Source organism: Schistocerca serialis, chromosome 3 (assembly GCF_023864345.2).
Source record: "Schistocerca serialis cubense isolate TAMUIC-IGC-003099 chromosome 3, iqSchSeri2.2, whole genome shotgun sequence".
In the NCBI taxonomy this organism is placed as follows: Eukaryota; Metazoa; Arthropoda; class Insecta; order Orthoptera; family Acrididae; genus Schistocerca; species Schistocerca serialis.
This window is the reverse complement of record NC_064640.1, coordinates 1014218154-1014239853: the sequence shown is the minus strand read 5'-3', so window position 1 is coordinate 1014239853 and position 21700 is coordinate 1014218154. Positions and strand designations below refer to the sequence as shown.

At 41.0% G+C, this 21700-nt stretch overlaps 1 protein-coding gene across 3 annotated transcripts in view; it reads right to left on the bottom strand.

Moving 5' to 3' along the window:
* Nucleotides 1–7940: 7940 nt before the first annotated feature.
* Nucleotides 7941–21700, bottom strand: part of LOC126469638 (uncharacterized) — a 55474-nt gene continuing 41714 nt past the window's right edge. For 2 of the 3 annotated variants that reach the window (XM_050096763.1, XM_050096764.1), the window contains 2 exons: nucleotides 10643–11340; nucleotides 7941–10357 (listed from right to left, as the gene is read on the bottom strand). In XM_050096763.1, the coding sequence (XP_049952720.1) occupies nucleotides 8236–10357; nucleotides 10643–11241 (2721 nt within the window). In that variant the 5' untranslated portion in view covers nucleotides 11242–11340 and the 3' untranslated portion in view covers nucleotides 7941–8235. The remainder of the gene's footprint in view (nucleotides 10358–10642; nucleotides 11341–21700) is intronic. The other variant, XM_050096765.1, reaches the window with a different exon arrangement.

Here is a 21700-nt window from a genome sequence, read left to right as displayed (position 1 = left end):
AATGCAGTAATAATTTCTCAGAGCAATATTTATATTGTGGTACAAAAATATTCTTAGCTGTTGCAAACAGGCAACTTTTTTTTTCTTCCAGAAAACTGCAGAGAAAGATTTTTGAAATACCACATTCACACTTTTGAATGGTATAATTTGAAAAATCATCCCTCTTAATGTTCTGCCAATTAATAAACAAAAATAGACTTGTACTATTTATCTGGTTCATAAAATATCACTTATGTTTTTAACTAACAAAACATTTTATCTTGAGAACAATCAAATGAACAAGAATATCACCACCTGTTTTTATTCTGCTGTTAGAAGTGCTAGTCACTGCAACCTCACCTTCTGTCATTTGATGACAGTACCTCATAGTTTCGAACATCTGCACAAAATCTCTAGTTTCCAGCAAGTTATTATGCCAATTCTTACAGGTAAAGCAGGAAACAGTTTCTCTACAACACAACACAAATCTGAATAGGAATTTACCACAGAAACACTACTAACGCCCAGTTAAAACATCAATATCAATGATCCACATATATATGTGTGCAAATTACAGAGAAATTCACATTTTCAGTGACAGGAATCATATTGTAAAACATCAAAATTCACATTAAATTACTTCAATTTTACATATAGCTACTATGACATCAAAACAACTTAGCAGATTTGCTTTAAGTACATACACAGTTTAACAGTAATGGCTTCACATGATACTGTGTGAAGCTGTATCTTCTCAAATGTAATACACAACATCGATATGATTATTCAATAGCCATATATGCTCCACATTTAAAATATTTTAAACAAAATTCACAGTAGACTGATTTCTGTAGCCATAAGCAGATGCAACCAGTGTAATCTTATCAGACTTTTTAACAGAACGGGAATCACACTAATATTCTTTACCATTTCTTCCTGTTTTACAGTAAAAGGAACATCTGAAGCCACATTCTCATGTCAGTATGTTAAATAGTTTAAAAGTTTATTGTCACAGTTTTGGCACTGTTGCACAATGTCGGGATTACTGAAGATTTATTAAGGGAATCAGAAAATATTTAAGTCACGGTTACATGGAACTCCTTATCAACTGTAGTTCCTAAAAATTACTGTAAAACGGCTGATGGCAAGTTAATACTCATTCGAAAGGCATTACATAATTTAGCGACACATCAATTGCTGCTGCTAAGGCTGCTACCTTTCACACATACAAAATATTCAAAATGTTATCAAAAGTTGTGCTTACAAAATAAGATGCCTCATTAAAAATATAACTAATGATCTGTATTATGCCAAAGCTTCCATTATACGGGGACCATACGCTGTCATGATTCAAACTGTGAGTACACAAGGTAAATTTGTTTACATACAAAATATTTCCATTACTGCCAGCCTTTACCTGCACGTAAATTTGGTTTTAAAGTGCTGCCGTGTGTGTGTGTGTGTGTGTGTGTGTGTGTGTGTGTGTGTGTGTGTGTGTGTGTGTGTGTGTGTGTGTGTGAGAGAGAGAGAGAGAGAGAGAGAGAGAGAGAGAGAGAGAGAGAGAGAGAGTGCACAAGAGGATCAAGGGGAGGTTGGGAGTAATAACTAGCATTTAAACCAAACATCTCGAAGGTTCTTTAAAGAATTTCCTCATTTCATTTCATGTAGCAATGAACTCAGTTACAATCTTGGTCCTCCATCTCGAAATGTTGCTTTTTGTCCTTTCAAATTATTTAGTGTATTAATCAGATCGTTTACCAGCATCCCCTCACCCATTTCTTGGGAATTAGTGACTGTACTGCATTCATATGAGAAACAGTGATGATGCAAGATAACTGACAAAAGGAAAGGAACACAGAGAACCTGCTGTTTACTGTCACTTCCTAGCATTAGCACTTTTTTTCCCCACCTCTTATTTAGTAATCAATTGAAACGGGAGCCAAAAATAAATAATTTCTCTCCAGCGCCAGCCCTCTTTTACAACAGTGCATTTCCCAGCCACAGATTCCTCATGCTGTCCAACCTTTCTTTGTCCATTCTCTCAAACTGTCTCCACTTTATTTATTCAATTTTTTACAGCACCGTATGTAAAACATTTCACATGCCCAGTTATTTCTGTTAAACAAAATCTTGCATCTTCTTTCCTTCAAACCATTATTTCCATTTACTAATTCATTTAATAATTCAAATTTTTTCTGCACCCATAGCTCTCAATTCCTTACAAAAAATAATTCAGTTTACAAACTTTAACCAGAATTCCTGTTCTCTTTAATCTCCTCAACTTCATGATATTTTTAAAAAATCTTATGGTTCTTTTTAAATTAAGATAAGTCCACAAGGTTTTAAACAAAATAATTCATGAATATGAAAGTGTGTTATCTTCCAAAGCATTATTCTGTTCTTAAAAATCTGTGTTCAGGACACGTTTTGCTTTGAAACAGAGGTCTCATAAATCTCAAACACACTTGTTTGTTTGTATCTGCTACACAGTTACCACACAAGAGATAGCAACTATTGCCCTATTTCATTAATGAAGTGCCCAGAAAAGATGTAATTTAAGTTAACAGTCACCAAAATCCTAAACACCGTCAAAATTACCCACAAAATATATTAGCACTCTTTATTTTTTTCAATGAAATTACAAATTAAAACAAACTTCTTTGCAACATCATTGTAACTGGAACATGAAAGATCTAATGGCAAAAGATTTACAGATGTGTTTTCACAGCATGGCATGGTTCAAAATAATTATTTATTACACAAACTCCTACTTGGTTTCTGTCGAAGTAATCTTCCTACCACTACCAAAAGAAACACAACTCACAGACAAGGAAACATAAGAAACTCTTACCAATTCCAAGGAAACTGAGAAACTATGCAATGTGAGAAGTTAGCTCTTTCAAAGAACAATCAACACATACTGTTTTATTTACAAAAATCAACTAAAAACGTGTGGCAGCTCATACTGTTTTATTTACAAAAATCAACTAAAAACGTGTGGCAGCTTTCAACAACAATACTTACTTGCTTAACTAGCTGGCAGGAAATTTTTAATGCACGGAGGATGGCAGCCTGATGACAGGAATCACAACAGAACAAGGGGTAACTTTGTTCATTTTCCTTAATCATCCACTCACCCAACCCCACAGTCATAGGAGGGATGCATTAGTTACCATATTTGCAATTCCAACATCTACATTGCAGATGTCCACTGAGATAACACACATTGTCTACAGTCATCAGTAGGCAATACTTAAAATTATTTTGAAATGAATTGTACCAGTAATTTTAAAATAATATTACATGGGTTATGTTTATGAGCTATGTGCTGGAACTATGTAATTGAATATAAGCAATCACAAATCAATCTTTAAACCTAAGCATAAATTAAAAGGTTTGTACTTCATTTAATAGTTCGGTGTTTTAAAGTGAACTTATCAAACTGGTTTGCTGTACATACATATTCTGTAGCTCTTGAGGGGGAAAAGGGGTCTCCCTGATGAATAAAGATCAAAAAATCAGGCGCGCGCGCACACACACACACACACACACACACACACACACACACACACACACGGCTGGGGGAAGAAGGCATATGTAGACAATGTGGAAAATTGAAAGAAAGAAAGAAAGAAAGAAAGAAAGGAAGTGGAAAATGTGGACTCATATGTCATTAATCTTCAAACAAACATTCCCAAAAAACAGTTTCACATACACAAGATGACTTGACATTACAACAGTATAAACTATAATTAAGTAATACTGAAACTAAAATGTCTCAATCTTTATGGCTGTTCAACAGCATAAACTGAGCATCAGGAGTGGCAAATACACAGCAAACTTATTTTGAAGTGTAGATCACTGAAACTAAAACTGTTTATAGTTTTTTTCACATACAAAGTAAAATACTGATGAAAATATGTTCTGTACTTTTGTTTGTTATGGATATGCACATAATATGAATTTTATCACAATTATAAATACAGTATAATAGAGGTAGGTGCTGCAAAGTACCAACACAAATTTGAGAACAAAAACAAAATTAAGCTGTCACCTATTAAATGAATTTGTTTGAAATAGTTTTCTGGGATTACAATAAATCTGTAATCTTGAGACTAAAAATACATATAAATATTCACACTGTATCTCTCATAGAGGATATTTAAAAGTATATATGATTAACTGTAGCTCTTTCTCATGTCTTAAATGTGATAGAGGAAAGTCAAATAATAATTTCTACATTAATATAATGGAAGGAAACATTCCACGTGGGAAAAATTATATATAAAAACAAAGATGAGGTGACTTACCGAACAAAAGCGCTGGCAGGTCGATAGACACACAAACAAACACAAACATACACACAAAATTCAAGCTTTCGCAACAAACTGTTGCCTCATCAGGAAAGAGGGAAGGAGAGGGGAAGACGAAAGGAAGTGGGTTTTAAGGGAGAGGGTAAGGAGTCATTCCAATCCCGGGAGCGGAAAGACTTACCTCAGGGGGAACAAAGGACAGGTATACACTCGCACACACGCACATATCCATCCACACATACAGACACAAGCAGACATATTTTCAAATATGTCTGCTTGTGTCTGTATGTGTGGATGGATATGTGCGTGTGTGCGAGTGTATACCTGTCCTTTGTTCCCCCTGAGGTAAGTCTTTCCGCTCCCGGGATTGGAATGACTCCTTACCCTCTCCCTTAAAACCCACTTCCTTTCGTCTTCCCCTCTCCTTCCCTCTTTCCTGATGAGGCAACAGTTTGTTGCGAAAGCTTGAATTTTGTGTGTATGTTTGTGTTTGTTTGTGTGTCTATCGACCTGCCAGCGCTTTTGTTCGGTAAGTCACCTCATCTTAATTTCTACATTAACGCGCACATCTCTCTAAATCCAGCTTGGTCTGAAATATTTTCAAGTCATCAGTATTAACAGCAAATTTACACAACATTCACATGAGGCACTGATAATAAACAAGCAAAATTTCATCACATTACAATGAAGGTAATGAAAATTTGACGAGATTGAACCTAATGAAGTAATACACAACTTAAAGTCCAGGCATTTTTTGATATGTTTGTTTAGAAACACATCCAAATAAAATTTCAATGCACACAAAAATCATTACCAGGTTGCACAACATGAATAAAGCATTGTGAGAATTGCAGTTTGTCAAAAGTAAATCATTTATGTAACACTAAGATACTGCATTTGAGGCATTTGTTGCCAACAACACCTATACTTAAGGAAACACAAACCAGTTTGAGTATCTGAGCTAGTTTTCAATATTAATCACCGATCTTGTTTGAAACTACCCAGCAGATTAAAACAGAGTGTCAGATTGGGACTGAAACATGGAGCCTTGCCTTACAAAAGCAATGCTTTCCCTGAATGAGTTATTCAAGTCTGACACACAATCTGTCCTCACAGGGTACACTCTCCTGCCGGGTGAAAGATTCAGTCACTCACTCTTGTTTGTGTTTAACAAAAAGTCAGCTTACATTACACACTCAATGGCACTTGGGAACACAATAATGTAGCAAACACACAACCAGGAGAGTATATTTATATTTAACATTTTAGACTAGCTGCAATTCCAAAAAAAGACGACATTACTGTGAATATCTATTGCACCATTTTTCAACTTTATGAGATACACTTCAGCAATTTCTGGTTAACAGTTTTCAATATTTGATCTTCCTGTGGTTGCACTAATGTCGGTTACCAGTAAGGGTGATGTTCTGTTCCATTTAATTACTATAGTATCTATTTGCTATTCCATTGGTGACAGTATTACCGTACTTACACCCGAGCTGGAAATCAGTTTTACACATTTTTTCCTTCATTTATTCTGGGCTTCACAATGTTATATGCTGATTTATTTTTCCACTATCACCCATCACTACCATTTATGCTTCTGTTGTCATTGTTACTATTATTTTTATGTTTCTATCACATCAGTTCTTTTAGTTTGTACAGGTCTAGTCTTACCTGATGAAAATACTTTTTGACACAGAGACACATTTCTCACCAATGCAGATCACACAGGGGGGGGGGAGGGGGGGGGGGGGAGGGAGGGTGACAGTGGAATACCCACAATGACATGCATGATCTCTATGCTATATTTGCAGACACTATAATCACCCAAGCATGAATCTTCACTTCTTAACTTCCACAACATTGAGATTATGAACCAACAAGAAACTGTATCTTAGTCAATACCCTCAATGTGTTATGTGTGAACATATTTTCAAACTGAACACTCATCATTTCATATAGATTAATCTACATACATCAAAAACTGGGACATACACAAAAGAATGGGAAACTGGTAGAGGAAGGAATTCAACTGGACAGTTTAAGAGATATAACAACAGTAAAAAAAAAAATACAATCAGATGTAATGTACACAAAAAACCACAATGCCCAAGCACAATAATGAGGAAGTATGAGACATGCACAAAGATTTCATAGCTTGTATAAGTCAACAGTCACTTCAGACACTTCTCTGCTGATGAACTATGCCGCCTTCTACCCACCTCTAGGAAAGATGTTTTCCTCTCAATGGATGTCTTTACACATAAATCTCTACACATATATAACACGGATGGGTTCAAAATCGCCAGAAAAACTTATGGCACAAATAACTTTTGCAAGATTATCTGCAGGAAAAATTACATGTATCCCTCTCCAACCTGCATAAAATGAACAAAGAATAGGTTATTGCCTTTTCTTTCCATAAAAAAATGGACAACTCTGAAAACAGTTTTCATTTCCCTGCTGGACAACAAAGGTCTGTTGCATTACATGTGACACCAAGAACAGTTTTTCCGAAAAGTTTTCAATAAAAATTAAGCAAAAATGCAGATTTCTGGAGCAGTTTCAGATAATTTTTTAATCACATCGAATCTAGCAGAATTTACAGATTGTTCTGCATCTCATTCCATCATGAAAAAATTAATATCATTTTGAAACATCTATAATGTAATGAGAGCAAGAACATATATGTACATGGATGATTTTAACTTACACTATATTTGTTTGAGGATCATGCTTAATATCGGGGGGGGGGGGGGGGGGGATGTGTGAGGAAAAAGGGGGAGCGAGTGAGAGGGTGGGGAGGGAGTGAGAGGGTGGGGAGGGAGTGAGAGGGTGGGGAGGGAGTGAGAGGGTGGGGAGGGAGTGAGAGGGTGGGGAGGGAGTGAGAGGGTGGGGAGGGAGTGAGAGGGTGGGGTTGGATGGGGAGGGAATGAGAGGGGGGAGGGAGTGAAGCAGAGAGTGGGGGAGGTAGAGTGCAGGGGGGGGGGATTACAGAAAAAGCTCATTAGTATTATTTGACTTTCCTCTACAGTATATTGACAAAAAATACCTGAAAATTACAACAGTCTTAACTTCAAGTGGCAATCAAGTCACAAGACAAACAGGGAACAATTATAAGACATAAAATACTATACTAAAATGTCAGTCATTGTAGATCCATTGCATTTCAACATTTTTGTCATATAAACTTTTGAACATAAAACTAAGCTTCCTGAACAGGTCATATAACACAGAAATGTCAGGCAGGAGGTACAACATTTACTAGATCTATGTATAACTTTTATCACAAAAGACATCAAAGTTGTACTCACAACAAGGAATAGCACTGATATAGCTACTTCCTCAACATATAATACTCAACACATTCTTCCCATAATTAGTTCTTTACAAATTTAAATCATTTTCAAACACACACTCACAAATATCTGTACAAAATCTCAAAATCTAGTTTATTAATTCAAAGATATAAACAAGCACATAAAATTAACACCCTTCATGTAATACTGAAATTGGACATTGTTTCAGTCTGTTGTAAAAAGTTGTACAAAATCAGAAACAAATGTAGATAACATAGCAAAAAAAATACACATTAAGTACAATAATACAATTTACAAAGAAAATGTGATAGAAAAGAAGGATAAAACAATAAAAACAATATATGGCAGTCTAAAAGAGATTTACAGAGCAAGAAATCACGTTTTCTACAGAAAACCATGTGTGGCATAACAGTTTCATTACTGCTCCAACACACAGTTTCATACAAGAAACCAAGTGAAGTGGCAGTAGCCACAAGCAATAAGTTTGAGTAGTACAGATCTGATTATTCTTATAGACACGACAGACTGCAGTTATGTGCTCAGCAGCACTCTTTTAAACAACATCAAATAGACATTTAACATACAATCTAAAACAATCTCTTTTTCCACACTCCAACATTTTATCTACGTACCATTTCACTTGGATCCAATTCTGTGTCTGCTAAAGTGCGGAACCTAACAAACCCATTCTCTGCCACTAACATTGAAGGGGATATTCTCTCTCTTGCTGATGACAATGTTTGTGACACATTCCTATGCTGATGTACAGGAGTTCGCCTTTCAGAGTTTAGAGACACAAGTGTACCCGATTTTTTCACTGAACGACGGACATCAGAACTCACTGGCGCACCACAATATTGTGACTCAATAATCCCTGAAGTTTTGTGCGCCTGTCCATCATTTGACGAGCTACATTTAAATGATGGTTCTGGTCGTCTCACATTATGTCTCGCAAGAGTCCCACTACCCTTCAATGATCGCCTAACTTCAACAGTTGAGAAAGGAATATCAAACTCCGCTCTTTCTCCTGTAAATACTGGACCTTTCTTGACAGATCTCCTCTCAGTAGATCCCACTTCTGTAACTGGAAATGGAGCCTCATGTGGAACATAGCCTGACTTTCTCAAAAGCCTACGTTCTGAGGTAGAGACAGAAAAACCAGATTCTGAAGCAGAGAAACTGGTGTGAAGATTGTTTAATGGGAATGAATCATCATAAACTTTCTTCCCTGTACGAACAGTATAGTCATGAATAGCTTGATTTGTTACACATACAGCCGGATAAATGTCATCAGCTGTTTCATTACTCTGGGTCGTATTAGTGCACTGACGACAACGAAATAGTGCAAGGCCTGAATTTTGCTGCCCTTTTGCAGCTTCAGCACGATCCTGGCGCATAGGCTGAACACCAGCACTCAGCAGTAAGAAGCAAATCGCAATCTCTATTACCCGAACTGAAAACTGATGACCCCATCGCAGCCAAGGAAGAGACTTACCCTCCCACTCTAAATTGTCATCAACACCAAATATCCCATACAAATGGGCAGCTGACAGCAGCAAACTTAATAGTGCTGCAGCTAATGTCAAACGTATTGCTATAGATAGCGTTGGGTGATGAATATTTGTGAAATTGTTTCCAAATGAGCTATCCATTTTACGAGTTGCAGACCTGACTAACATCCTGTATGAGTACAAATATGCCAGGCCAACACACACACATATAAGGACAAACAAACACTGACAAATCAGAGATAGAAAAGATTCTGGAGAAAAGCCAGATGCAAGGTCCAAACTAACACACAAAACAATATGCACAATTATAAAAATTGCAATAACTGTAGGTTTCTGCAAATAAACACCAAATACATAGACCTTTGTAGTTAAGAGGAGGAAGAGAAAAAGTACTAAAAATGCAGATGTGATGCAAGGTGAAACAATGTGAAACATCAAAAGTGAAACTGGTTCTGGAAAAGACTTATTCACATTGTACCCATCATAAAACAGATATACACTACGCAATATACCAACTACAAACAGTAATGCATGCAATGACACAAAATAGCCATATGAAAGCAGTCGTCTACACGAATTTGCACGTGCAATGTTGATGAATGAGCAAATACTAAGCACTGTAAAGAGGCTTCCAGTAAGATACACATGAACATCCCATGCAACACCCCATTTGCCACGAAGATCTTTGTGGGCTGGTGTACTTGGAGAAATAGCCACATGAATCCCACGATCATCAGATTTAGGAGGCTGCTGTTGATCATCTGGTAACTCTTCATCACGTCTTGTACTACGCTCATCCACAGCTAAGTCAGCATCTGCTGGTACAGTATCCTGTACTCCAGAAATTCCTGTCTGTTTCTCTTTAGTATCTGTGGAATCTGATTTGGAAAATAGTGATTGATTAGAGCTGGGCTTTAGCGCAATATTTTCTGAGCCTTGTTGTACATCAACAGAACTTGTTTCTGTTCTTGGATATATACCTGGTAACTGAGGGGCTTTGGATTCTGTATTTGGCTTTATAATAATTCCTGGGTTACTTGGTTTTCGGCCACTGCTTCCAGACAATATACGTGAAACACTTGGAGAATGTAAACTGGGAACAGTTTCGTATTCCGATTCATTATTGTGCCGTACATTGAAATTGCTGTTGCTTACTTCAGAAAAAGGGGTTTCTGGGGGTCGGTTGAAACTTGGTGTATTCAGAGGCTTCTTTTTGTCTCGGGGAGATGACCTAAAATAAAAGAAACACCTAATATCTTATAAATGTCTAACAGTGTAGCATATATTTACTAATGACACATTACATAACTAATCATTTACGAGTTGAATATCCTTACAGCACATCAGTATCTCTTATGTCCTACTGATACAACTGAACATAAAAACATGTTTTGAAACACTCAAGTTTACTTTTCCTGGTAATGCTTGAATATGGATGAGGGACTCCAAGTATGACAATGAAATATCCATACATAAAACTATTCCTGTATCGAGAAAATACTACAAGAGTACTTACCTCTCCTTCTCCAATGGAACAAGGTCTGGAGGTCTATCTGGAATTCGTTCTCTGTTTGAAGGGGGTCGCGGAGGTGGCGGAATTGGACGTCTGTTTGATGAACCTGAATCAGAATAACTGCCTCGTAAAGTTGGTTTGTCAGCAAATGGATTTGAATATTCTGGAGGAAGTGGAGGTGTAAAGAATTTTCTCATATGAGGCAAGAGTGAAGGTACTTCATGTGTGTTTGGAGTAGTGTATGGTGAAGGAGTAGATTGAACACCACTGTTGTACCTACTAACAGACCTCACCAGTATTCCTGAGTGACTCCTGTTAATAGAATGGAAAAAACGTGATGTATGTGGTGTGCTTGTTTTTAATGACAAATCAGGAGTAAAAATGCTAGTTAATGGTTGGGAAGAGGCAGTTGTTGCGTCAGGTATGACATAATATTTGGAAGATGCACTTCTTCTTGATTTGACAGCTCTTCCTGAGCCGTCCTTGTTTGAAACATCAGAAATTTTCTGCTCAGCCAATGTTAATGTGCTTTCATAATTAAAAATATCAGTTCCACTTGCAAAAGCTGACAGGTATAACAGCGCAAGACAGAATAATGCCATATTTTTATGTCCGGCTTTGCACAAGTGAAAACCAAGGTAATTTCCTCGTTTGTTGAACTACATCTTCAAAACTGTCTTCATACGGCTGCGGCAGGGTTTCTGCAAACAAAATAAAAATTAAATAGTTTTATTAGTTCTTAAAAACACAAATTTATTATTTACATGGGAAATTTTAGTTTCTGAAGCCTGACAAATCACTGTAATATATCAAGACACTTGGTGCAGTCTGATATGGAATCAATTACTTTAACAGTGTCACTTGTTTATTACAAATATATTTCACAGTTACAGTGATCATTTACAGGTATTTAACTGACTACTTATATCTATTCTTGTACAGGGTTATTACAAATGATTGAAGCGATTTCACAGCTCTACAATAACTTTATTATTTGAGATATTTTCACAATGCTTTGCACACACATACGAAAACTCAAAGTTTTTTTAGGCATTCACAAATGTTCGATATGTGCCCCTTTAGTGATTCGGCAGACATCAAGCCGATAATCAAGTTCCTCCCACACTCGGCGCAGCATGTCCTCATCAATGAGTTCGAAAGCATCGTTGATGCGAGCTCGCAGTTCTGGCACATTTCTTGGTAGAGGAGGTTTAAACACTGAATCTTTCACATAACCCCACAGAAAGAAATCGCATGGGGTTAAGTTGGCAGAGCTTGGAGGCCATGACATGAATTGCTGATCATGATCTCCACCACGACCGATCCTTCCGTTTTCCAATCTCCTGTTTAAGAAATGCCGAACATCATGATGGAAGTGTGGTGGAGCACCATCCTGTTGAAAGATGAAGTCGGCGCTGTCGGCCTCCAGTTGTGGCATGAGCCAATTTTCCAGCATGTCCAGATACACGTGTCCTGTAACTCTTTTTCGCAGAAGAAAAAGGGGCCGTAAACTTTAAACCGTGAGATTGCACAAAACACGTTAACTTTTGGTGAATTGCGAATTTGCTGCACGAATGCGTGAGGATTCTCTACCGCCCAGATTCGCACATTGTGTCTGTTCACTTCACCATTAAGAAAAAATGTTGCTTCATCACTGAAAACAAGTTTCGCACTGAACGCATCCTCTTCCATGAGCTGTTGCAACCGCGCCGAAAATTCAAAGCGTTTGACTTTGTCATCGGGTGTCAGGGCTTGTAGCAACTGTAAACGGTAAGGCTTCTGCTTTAGCCTTTTCCGTAAGATTTTCCAAACCGTCGGCTGTGGTATGTTTAGCTCCCTGCTTGCTTTATTCGTCGACTTCCGCGGGCTACGCGTGGAACTTGCCCGCACGCGTTGAACCGTTTCTTCGCTCACTGCAGGTCGACCCGTTGATTTCCCCTTACAGAGGCATCCAGAAGCTTTAAACTGCGCATACCATCGCCGAATGGAGTTAGCAGTTGGTGGATCTTCGTTGAACTTCGTCCTGAAGTGTCGTTGCACTGTTATGACTGACTGATGTGAGTGCATTTCAAGCACGACATACGCTTTCTCGGCTCCTGTCGCCATTTTGTCTCACTGCGCTCTCGAGCGCTCTGGCGGCAGAAACCTGAAGTGCGGCTTCAGCCGAACAAAACTTTATGAGTTTTTCTACGTATCTGTAGTGTGTCGTGACCATATGTCAATGAATGGAGCTACAGTGAATTTATGAAATCGCTTCAATCATTTGTAATAGCCCTGTATTTATGTTTGGTATACGAGTTATCATGGAGAAACAACTTTAATCGTCATTTAAAGGTACAGCTCCTCTCTTTTTCAGACATTTTTATTTGCATAGGGTTAACTTACAAAGTGTTTTATAGCTATGTATTTCACTCTTTACTGTGCCCAAGTTTTAATTAATAGAGAATGCGCATCATTTTTACTTCTAGTATTCTATCTGTGAATATCACTAGTATTTTTGGACTCCATCAACAACAAATGGTATCAGTAAATAAAAGTACTGTGAGGTTACTGTTAACACTGTCAATGCTTAAACAGATGTCCACCGAAATAATAAAAATTTTGGTGCAAGTTTTAAAAAATGGTTGAAATGTCTCTGAGCACTATGGGACTTAACACCTGAGGTCATCAGTCCCCTAGAACTTAGAACTACTTAAACCTAACAAACCTAAGGACATCACACACATCCATGCCCGAGGCAGGATTCGAACCTGCTACCGTAGCGGACGCGCGGTTCCAGACTGAAGCGCCTAGAAAATCTCGGCCACAGCGGCATGCGTAAGTTTTAATATGCATCCTGAAGCAATCTGAAGGGTGTCCCAAAAACCTCGGTAGTCATAAGTATATAAACTGCATACGATGTTAGACTGATCACTTTGACATGAGGAACTAATGGTCAAGGCGGATTATTTAGCTTCTGCCGAGATATCCACACTGATGGACCGCCATTGCAAACACTTTTTGACACCACAAATTTGCAGAAATCTGGTTCACCTAAATTATCATCAGAACTAGGATCACAAAATGCTGGACTTGTGGCCATAATAGAAACACGACTGCTTGAGGGTAAAAACTGATTTTTTATATTACACTCAATGTCTCACTACATGATCTAATAACTTTGAAAAACTTTTATAGCCAGAAAGACCAAATTCTATTGGATACAGGTTAACTGACAGGCTGATATAAATGTGAGAAGGAGGCAATCTGCTATCTTCAGGTGGTTAAAACCACACAGTGGAATTATCCATAGTGAAATTGTTTTACCACCTATCCAAAGACGTAGCTGTGGCAGAATACACTACTTGTACTGAAACTCCACAAACGATTACAGGTATGTTCAAGTTACAGGCATTACAGGACACTGGCATGCTAAAGTCTAGATCAGGGCCAGTGGCAGTCACGGTGGTGTTCCTCTACTTCTCAAAGGTTGATAACGCATCAGTTTTACGTAGCCAACGATACAATACTTTCATGTAACCAATGAGAAGCAAGAAAAGAAGCAAAGTATTTATAGCACGGAAATTGAGATCATTCTTTTGTTTATTGTTTATTCATAGTTTTATTCAATTTTTACTGTTCTAGATATGGCTGCAAATTCTATTAAGTGGTCTGGTGCTCCATGGTGACATAGTACAGTGGTATATGTTGCATGGTTCAGTTGTGGAAGAATGGAAATGTATTAAATGTGGTGAAGAAATGGCTCTGAAAAAATCTAAGGTTACTATTTATGGCACAGTGTGGGAGTGCAGGAAGGCTGCCAATTTTCCAAGTGTTCCATTTGGAAGAAGTCCTAGTTTGCTACAAGCAAATTAAAAATTGACACAATTCGCAGTTCACATATTTGTGGGACATTTGTGTAGAGTTGCGCCTCACACAAAATGAGAAACTTGGTGGTGAAGGAGTAATTGTTGAGACTGACAAGTCTCAGTTTGGCAAAAGTAAGTTTGGGAGGTGACAAGGCGAGAGGTAGATTGTGTGTTGGGAGGCATACAAAGAGTATCATACTACTCCCCCCCTCCCCCACCCTTCTGTGTTGTACCTATATTACTGAAAGTTTATCTGCTGGAAATTATCATACGGAACATTTTGCCAGACAACAGCTGCTTCAGACTGTTTTCATGTGTACAAGAGCCTGAAAGATGAGGGTTTCCAGCATCTCACTGTCAACCACAAACTGGCCTTTAAGAAAGCTACGACAGGTGCCATACCGAAAACATAGAGGCCACATGGGTTGCTATGAAATACTTGCTGCATGGCTCAAGACAGTGCACGACATTTTTTGATAACTACTTATTCACATGTGGAGAAAGCAGAAGCAAAACAACTCAGATTTATTTTTAAGTTTTGCAATTAGCATGAAAAAATTTTCTTCCTGTTTCAATTTGCTTTTCCTTTTCAATCACAATTGTTATTCCTACCATGAGTAGCAATTCTATTCATGAAATTGGTTGCCACACATGTGACTTTCTGCTCATTTTGTCACTAATTATGAGAATATGGTTAGGCTGGAATGTGACTGTTCAGGTGACAGTTAGCAAAGCCAATTTATGTAAAAGCTAAAAATACCTACTTGTGATAACAGAATGATCAGTAGCTTGGCCAATGTCCAGGTTAGGTTTGAATGTGACAGTTTGTTCACAAGTACGTGAAGTCGATGACGTGAAAGCTAAAAATCCTACATGTGGTTATAAATTGATCGGTCGCCTAGCCTGAGGCCTAGGTTAGGTCAGGATATGACAGTTTGACTCACAAAAATTTGTTGTCACAAATATTTCACTATTCTTTCTGAACATGTTGCAAATTATGGGGTTCTGGTTAGTTTGGGACTTAACAGTACAGTGTACATTGCTGGGAGAGAAATGAGCAACAATTACATTTATAATTTTGTTTCTCATAAATATTTCACTCTTCCTTCTTTTAAAATTACAATTTTTCAGGTTGTAGTAAACTGACATGATAATGTGATAATATTCCTTCGTCTCTTGCTTCCAAACATGTCCTCTGTCTGCTGCTCTCTCAATGGCTGTGTACAACCAGCAACTGAAACATCCCCTTTTCATTCCCATCATACCTCACAATGATTGTTGACAATATTGCTGCACAAAACACATTAAGTACAGCACTGGCCCTAGACTAGACTTTTACTGAATGATAAGGAAAATTTGATCGGACAAGAGACAAAGCCAAGACTAAGCATTACTTCACTTTATGCTTTCTCAACATACATTGGATGATCAAGAAGTTTCTATCTGAAGACCCCACAGTCCATAATCGGTATGCCAATCAGGCAAAATTGCCATGTGCATTGAGGCAATCATCCCAACAAAGCACTAGGCTGAAGATACTTGTTTGGTGAAACACCGTGTCCTGATGCAAGAAGAAGCTTGTAATGACCTCCTCCATATCCTTGTCTGACAGGAATCGTCATACCTTCAAAAACTTTTACCAAATGCATGATAATAAAATTGGGAGATATCAGGACTGTAGGGCGGGGAAGGGAGAGGGGGGAAGGCGCCTCGAGTGTCTTCCACTTGAAATGGTGTAACTTCTACATTACAATATTTGCGATATGGGGACGTACGTTACCATGAAGAAGCAACACCCAGAACTTAGTGTATGATTACACAATGTTAGTTTTCAACAGACATGCTGCCCCATACACATTCTTCATTCTCCACTGGATGTCTACCGCTGTTTATCCTTTGGCAGCCAAGAAAAGAACAGCAGCACGTCGGTCCTGTTCGGCCGCATTTGGTAACAATGCAGCCATAGTTCACATTTCTGCATTTATTCCACATATGTCAGAAAGCCACAAATTCCGCACTAATCCTGTGCCTACATGTCCGTGTTTATGTACCCACATCGGAGTTGCACTACACTGCATATAAACTGCACCAACAGCCTCATCGCCCCTTATACAAACTGCCATTCGCACTGTCTGCAGGTACCTAGCTACTTTAATATGTAAACTTAAATTCAACCACACATTACTGCTAAAATCTGCACATATTGTGTGTTGCGAAGACTTTTTTCTGTTCTTGTGGAAAGCACACAACATTGACACCACTGTGTCAAATAGGAATTTGTTGCATGAAATCATTAACTGGATGATGCTACAAAGACTTACTTAAAGTGATCATAATGGCAAATACATACATGCTTGGGTAGCTCAGATGGTAGAGCACTTGTCCGCGAAAGGCAAAGGTCCCGAGTTCGAGTCTCGGTCCGGCACACAGTTTTAATCTGCCAGGAAGTTTCATATCAGCGCACACTCCACTACACAGTGAAAATCTCATTCTGGAAACATCCCCCACGCTGTGGCTAAGCCATGTCTCTGCAATATCCTTTCTTCCAGGGGTGCTAGTTCTGCAAGGTTCGCAGAAGAGCTTCTGTGAAGTTTGGAAGGTAGGAGACGAGGTACTGGCAGAATTGAAACTGTAAGGACGGGGCAATCGCAACGTCATCTGATAAAAGTGCAGGAAGCGTATCAGGCAGTGCAAACCTCTGCCTGAGCGGAGTTAAAAGCGGGCAGTCCAACAAGATGTGGACCACCATCAAAGCTGACCTGCAGCAACAAAAAGATGGGTCCTCACGGCGCAATAAATAGCTGTGTATCATCCAGGTGTGGCCAATGTGCAGCCGGCAGAGGTCAACAGAGTCCTTGCGAGAGACCCGCAAGGAGGAGCGCCACACACTGGTAGCCTCCTTGATGGCCCCGAAGTTTCTTGGGTGAAAGAAGGGTGCACCAGTCTTCACCCCTGCTGCAAAACTGACCTGAGGTCACTGACCGAAAGGGCAATCTCCAAGGCTGGTGTACCGACAGCATGTTTGGCCAGCGTGTCAACACATTCACTTCCCGGGACGCCGACATGACCCGGGGTCCACACAAGGACCACAGAGCGGCTGCAATGGGCAAGAGTATGGAGGGACTCCTGGATAGCCATCACCGGGCGAGAGTGAGAGAAACACTGGTCGACAGCTTGTAAACCACACAGGCAGTCGCTAAAGGAGGACTCACCTGAGCAGGAGCGGATATACTCTGGGGCGTGAGCGATAGTGACCAGCTCAGCAGTGAAAACACTGCAGCCAGCCGGCAATGAGTGTTGTTCATAATGATACCATGAGTAAGAGTATAACCGACACGAGCAGCAACCATCGAACCGTCACTATAGACAACATCAGAGCCTTGAAATGTGGCAAGGATTGATTGAAAGAAAGCAGTGGCGGAGGTCCTCAGGAGGGACTGAGTCCTTTGAGCCCTGTGCCAAATCAAGCCGAAGGCATGGGCGGGGCACACATCACAGGGGTATACGCAGAGGGGCCCGAAAAAGAGGTGGAAGAGGGAAAACCTCAAGCCCAGAGAGAAGAGTTCTGACGCGAACTGCGATCGTACACCCTGAGCGGGACCGCCGTTCCAGAAGATGGATGACCGACAGAGAACAGGAGACGATAACTGGGATCCCAGGCAAGCTACAAACGTGTGTAGCATAAGCAGCCAGTAATCGCTGGCGCCAAAACCGCTATGGAGGGACACCTGCCTCCACAAGTATGCTGTTGACAGGGCTCGTCCGGAAAGCTCCAGTGGCGAGTCAGATCCCGCTGTGAAGGATGGGATCCAGCAACCTCAATGCGGAAGGGGATGCCGAACCGTAAGCCAGGCTCCCATAATCTAGACGGGACTGAATTAACACCTGGTACAGTTGTAGAAGGGTAGATCGATCGGCACTCCAGCTGGTGCAACTCAAGCAATGAAGAGCGTAAAGATGCCGCCAGAACGTCTGTTTATAAGCTGCGATCTTTAATCATCTCAGCGATCTCGGGCGACCACCAAGGCACAGTCCTCCGCCAAGGGGACCCAGAAGAACAGGGAATGGCAGCGGATGCCAGAATGTCCACCGCATCCTCAGACGCAGAGCTTGTAGGTAGCGGTGGAGTTATTTTTTTTGTTTTGGTTTTAGGGTGCAAAACTGCTATGGTCATTAGCGCCCAGTCCGTGACTTAGGAAACAGTAAAAAACCGAAAATGGAAACCAGCGGCAATGGGAACGAAACTCAAAAAATTGGAGAAACTAAAAGCAGAAGGAAGGCTTAAAAATCCACTACAGAAAGGGGTTGGTTGTCCCCAAAAAAAGCTTCAAATGACTGACATCATTTCACTGGCACTAATAAACTCAAGAACGCGATCGGCTGAGCGCGTGTCATCTGCTAAAAATGGGAGAAATATCAGGCGACAGCTGTAGACAGGCGCGTAACGGAGTAAAATAGGGGCACTCAATTAAAAGGTGTCTTACCGTCCACAGCTGAGAGCAATGGGGGACAGAGTGGGGGAGGATCACCGCTTAAAAGATGTTGATGGCTAAAAAGACAGTGCCCTATCCGGAGTCTAGTTAAAATTACCTCCTCCCGACGACGCATTCGGGAGGAAGAGGCCCAAGCACAAGGAAGAGCTTTCACGTCCCGCAATTTATTATGGGGAAGTGTCGACCAATGTGCGTGCCATAAAAGAACAACACGACGACATAAAACGCTCCATAGATCGGCGAAGGGAATCGATTGAATAGCTGGCTGAAGAAGAGAGACTGCAGCCTTGGCCGCTATATCAGCCGCCTTATTTCCACAGATACCAACGTGTCCCGGGAGCCAGAGGAACGCCACCGAGACAGCCCCCAGGTGGAGCAAGCACAGACAGTCCTGAATCCGGTGGACCAGAGGGTGGACAAGGTAAAGAGCTTGGAGACTGAGGAGAGAGCTGAGAGAATCTGAACAGATAACATACTGTATCCGCTGATGGCGGCGGATGTAGTAGACAGCCTGGAGAACATCGTAAAGCTCCGCAGTATAAACCGAACACTGGCCGGGAACCCGAAATTGATTTGGGGTGTCGCCAACAATATAGGCACTCCCTACATCAAACGATGTTTTTGAGCCATCAGTGTAAATAAATATGGCTTCCTTCATTTGTGCACATAGAGCAGAAAATGCCCGACGATAAACAAGTGAAGGGGTACCATCCTTGGGAAACTGACAAAGGTCACGGAGCAGGCAGATCCGGGGATGGAGCCAAGGCGGTGCTGTACCCCAAGTTGTCAAGAAGGTTTTAGGGAAGTGGAAGGAAAGAGAATGGAGTAGTTGACGGAAGCGGAGTCCCAGTGGTAGTAGGGAGGAGGGGCGGCCTGCATACCCTACATCAAAGGAGGCGTCGAAAAAAATGTCATGGGCTGGATTAGCAGGCATGGAATGCAGATGGCTAGCATAACGACTCAGAAGGACTGCTCGCCGATTGGACAGCGGAGTTTCAGCAGTCTCAGCATAAAGGCTTTCCACAGGGCTGGTGTAAAAAGCTCCAGACACTAAACGTAATCCACGGTGGTGGAAAGAGTTGAGACGCCGAAGAATAGACGGCCGAGCAGAGGAGTAGACTATGCTTCCATAGTCCAATTTCGAGCGCACTAAGGCACGATAGAGGCGGAGAAGGACCACTCGGTCCGCTCCCCAGGAGGTACCATTCAGGACACGGAGGGTGTTGAGGGATCGCAGACAGCGAGCCGAAAGATACGAAACGTGGGAGGACCAGCACAGTTTTCTGTCAAACATAAGACCCAAGAATTTAGCGACGTCCGAAAACGGAAGGTTGACAGGTCCTAGATGTGAGGAGGGTGGAAGAAACTCCTTACGTCGCCAAAAATTAACACAAACGGTCTTACTGGGAGAAAAGCGGAAGCCCGTTTCAATGCTCCAAGAGTGGAGGCGATCGAGACATCCTTGAAGACGTCGTTCAAGAAGGCTGGTCTGTTGAGAGCTGTAGTAGATCGCAAAATCGTCCACAAAGAGGGAGCCCGAGACATCAGGAAGGAGACAATCCATAATTGGATTTATGGCAATGGCAAACAGTACAACACTCAGCACGGAGCCCTGGGGTACCCCGTTTTCTTGGGAGAAAGTACGGGAGAGAGTAGTGTTCACCTGCACTCTAAATGTGCGCTCTGCCATAAATTCACGAAGAAAAAGGGGCAGCCGACCTCGAAAGCCCCAAGAGAACAGTGTGCGGAGGATGCCTGTCCTCCAACAGGTATCGTATGCTCTCTCCAGATCAAAAAATATTGCTACTGTTTGGCGTTTCCAGAGAAAATTGTTCATGATGTAAATGATGTAAGTGGAGAGAGCAACAGGATAGTCAACTGAAGAACGATGCTTTCGGAATCCGCATTGGGCAGGTGTTAAAAGACTGCGGGATTCCAGCCACCAAGCTAAACGGCAATTCACCATATGCTCCAAAACCTTACATACACTATTCGTGAGAGAAATGGGGTGATAGCTAGAGGGGAGATGTTTGTCCTTTCCAGGTTTCGGAACAGGAACGACAGTAGCTTCCCGCCATCGTCTGGGAAAAGTACTGTCGGCCCAAATTCGATTATAAAGGCGAAGGAGGTAACGCAGACTATGGGTTGGTAAATGCAGCAACATTTGGACGTGGATACCATCCGGTCCTGGGGCGGAGGAGCGAGAAGAAGAGAGTGCATGTTGGAGTTCCCGCATGAGAAAACAGTATTGTAGCTTTCGCGATTTTGAGAGGAGAAAGCAAGAGGTCGCACTTCCGCTGCACATTTCTTTGGGAGAAACGCTGGCGGGTAATTTGAAGAGCTCGAAATCTCAGCAAAGTGCTGACCCAATGAGTTAGAAAGGTCCACTAAGGTATCATGCGCGACAGTGAGCCCAGAGACCGGGGAGAAACTAGACGCGCCTGAGAACCGTCAAAGCCGACTCCAAACTTTCGAGGAGGGAGTGAAGGTGTTAAATGAGCTAATAAAGAATTTCCAGCTTGCCTTCTGGCTATCGCGGATGACGCGACGGCATCACGCACGGAACTGCTTATAGCGGATACAGTTGGCCAAAGTGGGATGGTGGCAGAAAACGCGAAGAGCACGTCGCTGCTCACGTATTGCGTCACGGCACGCCTCGTTCCACCAAGGAACTGGGGGGTGCCGGGGCAATTCGGAGGTGCGTGGCATTGAACGTTCCG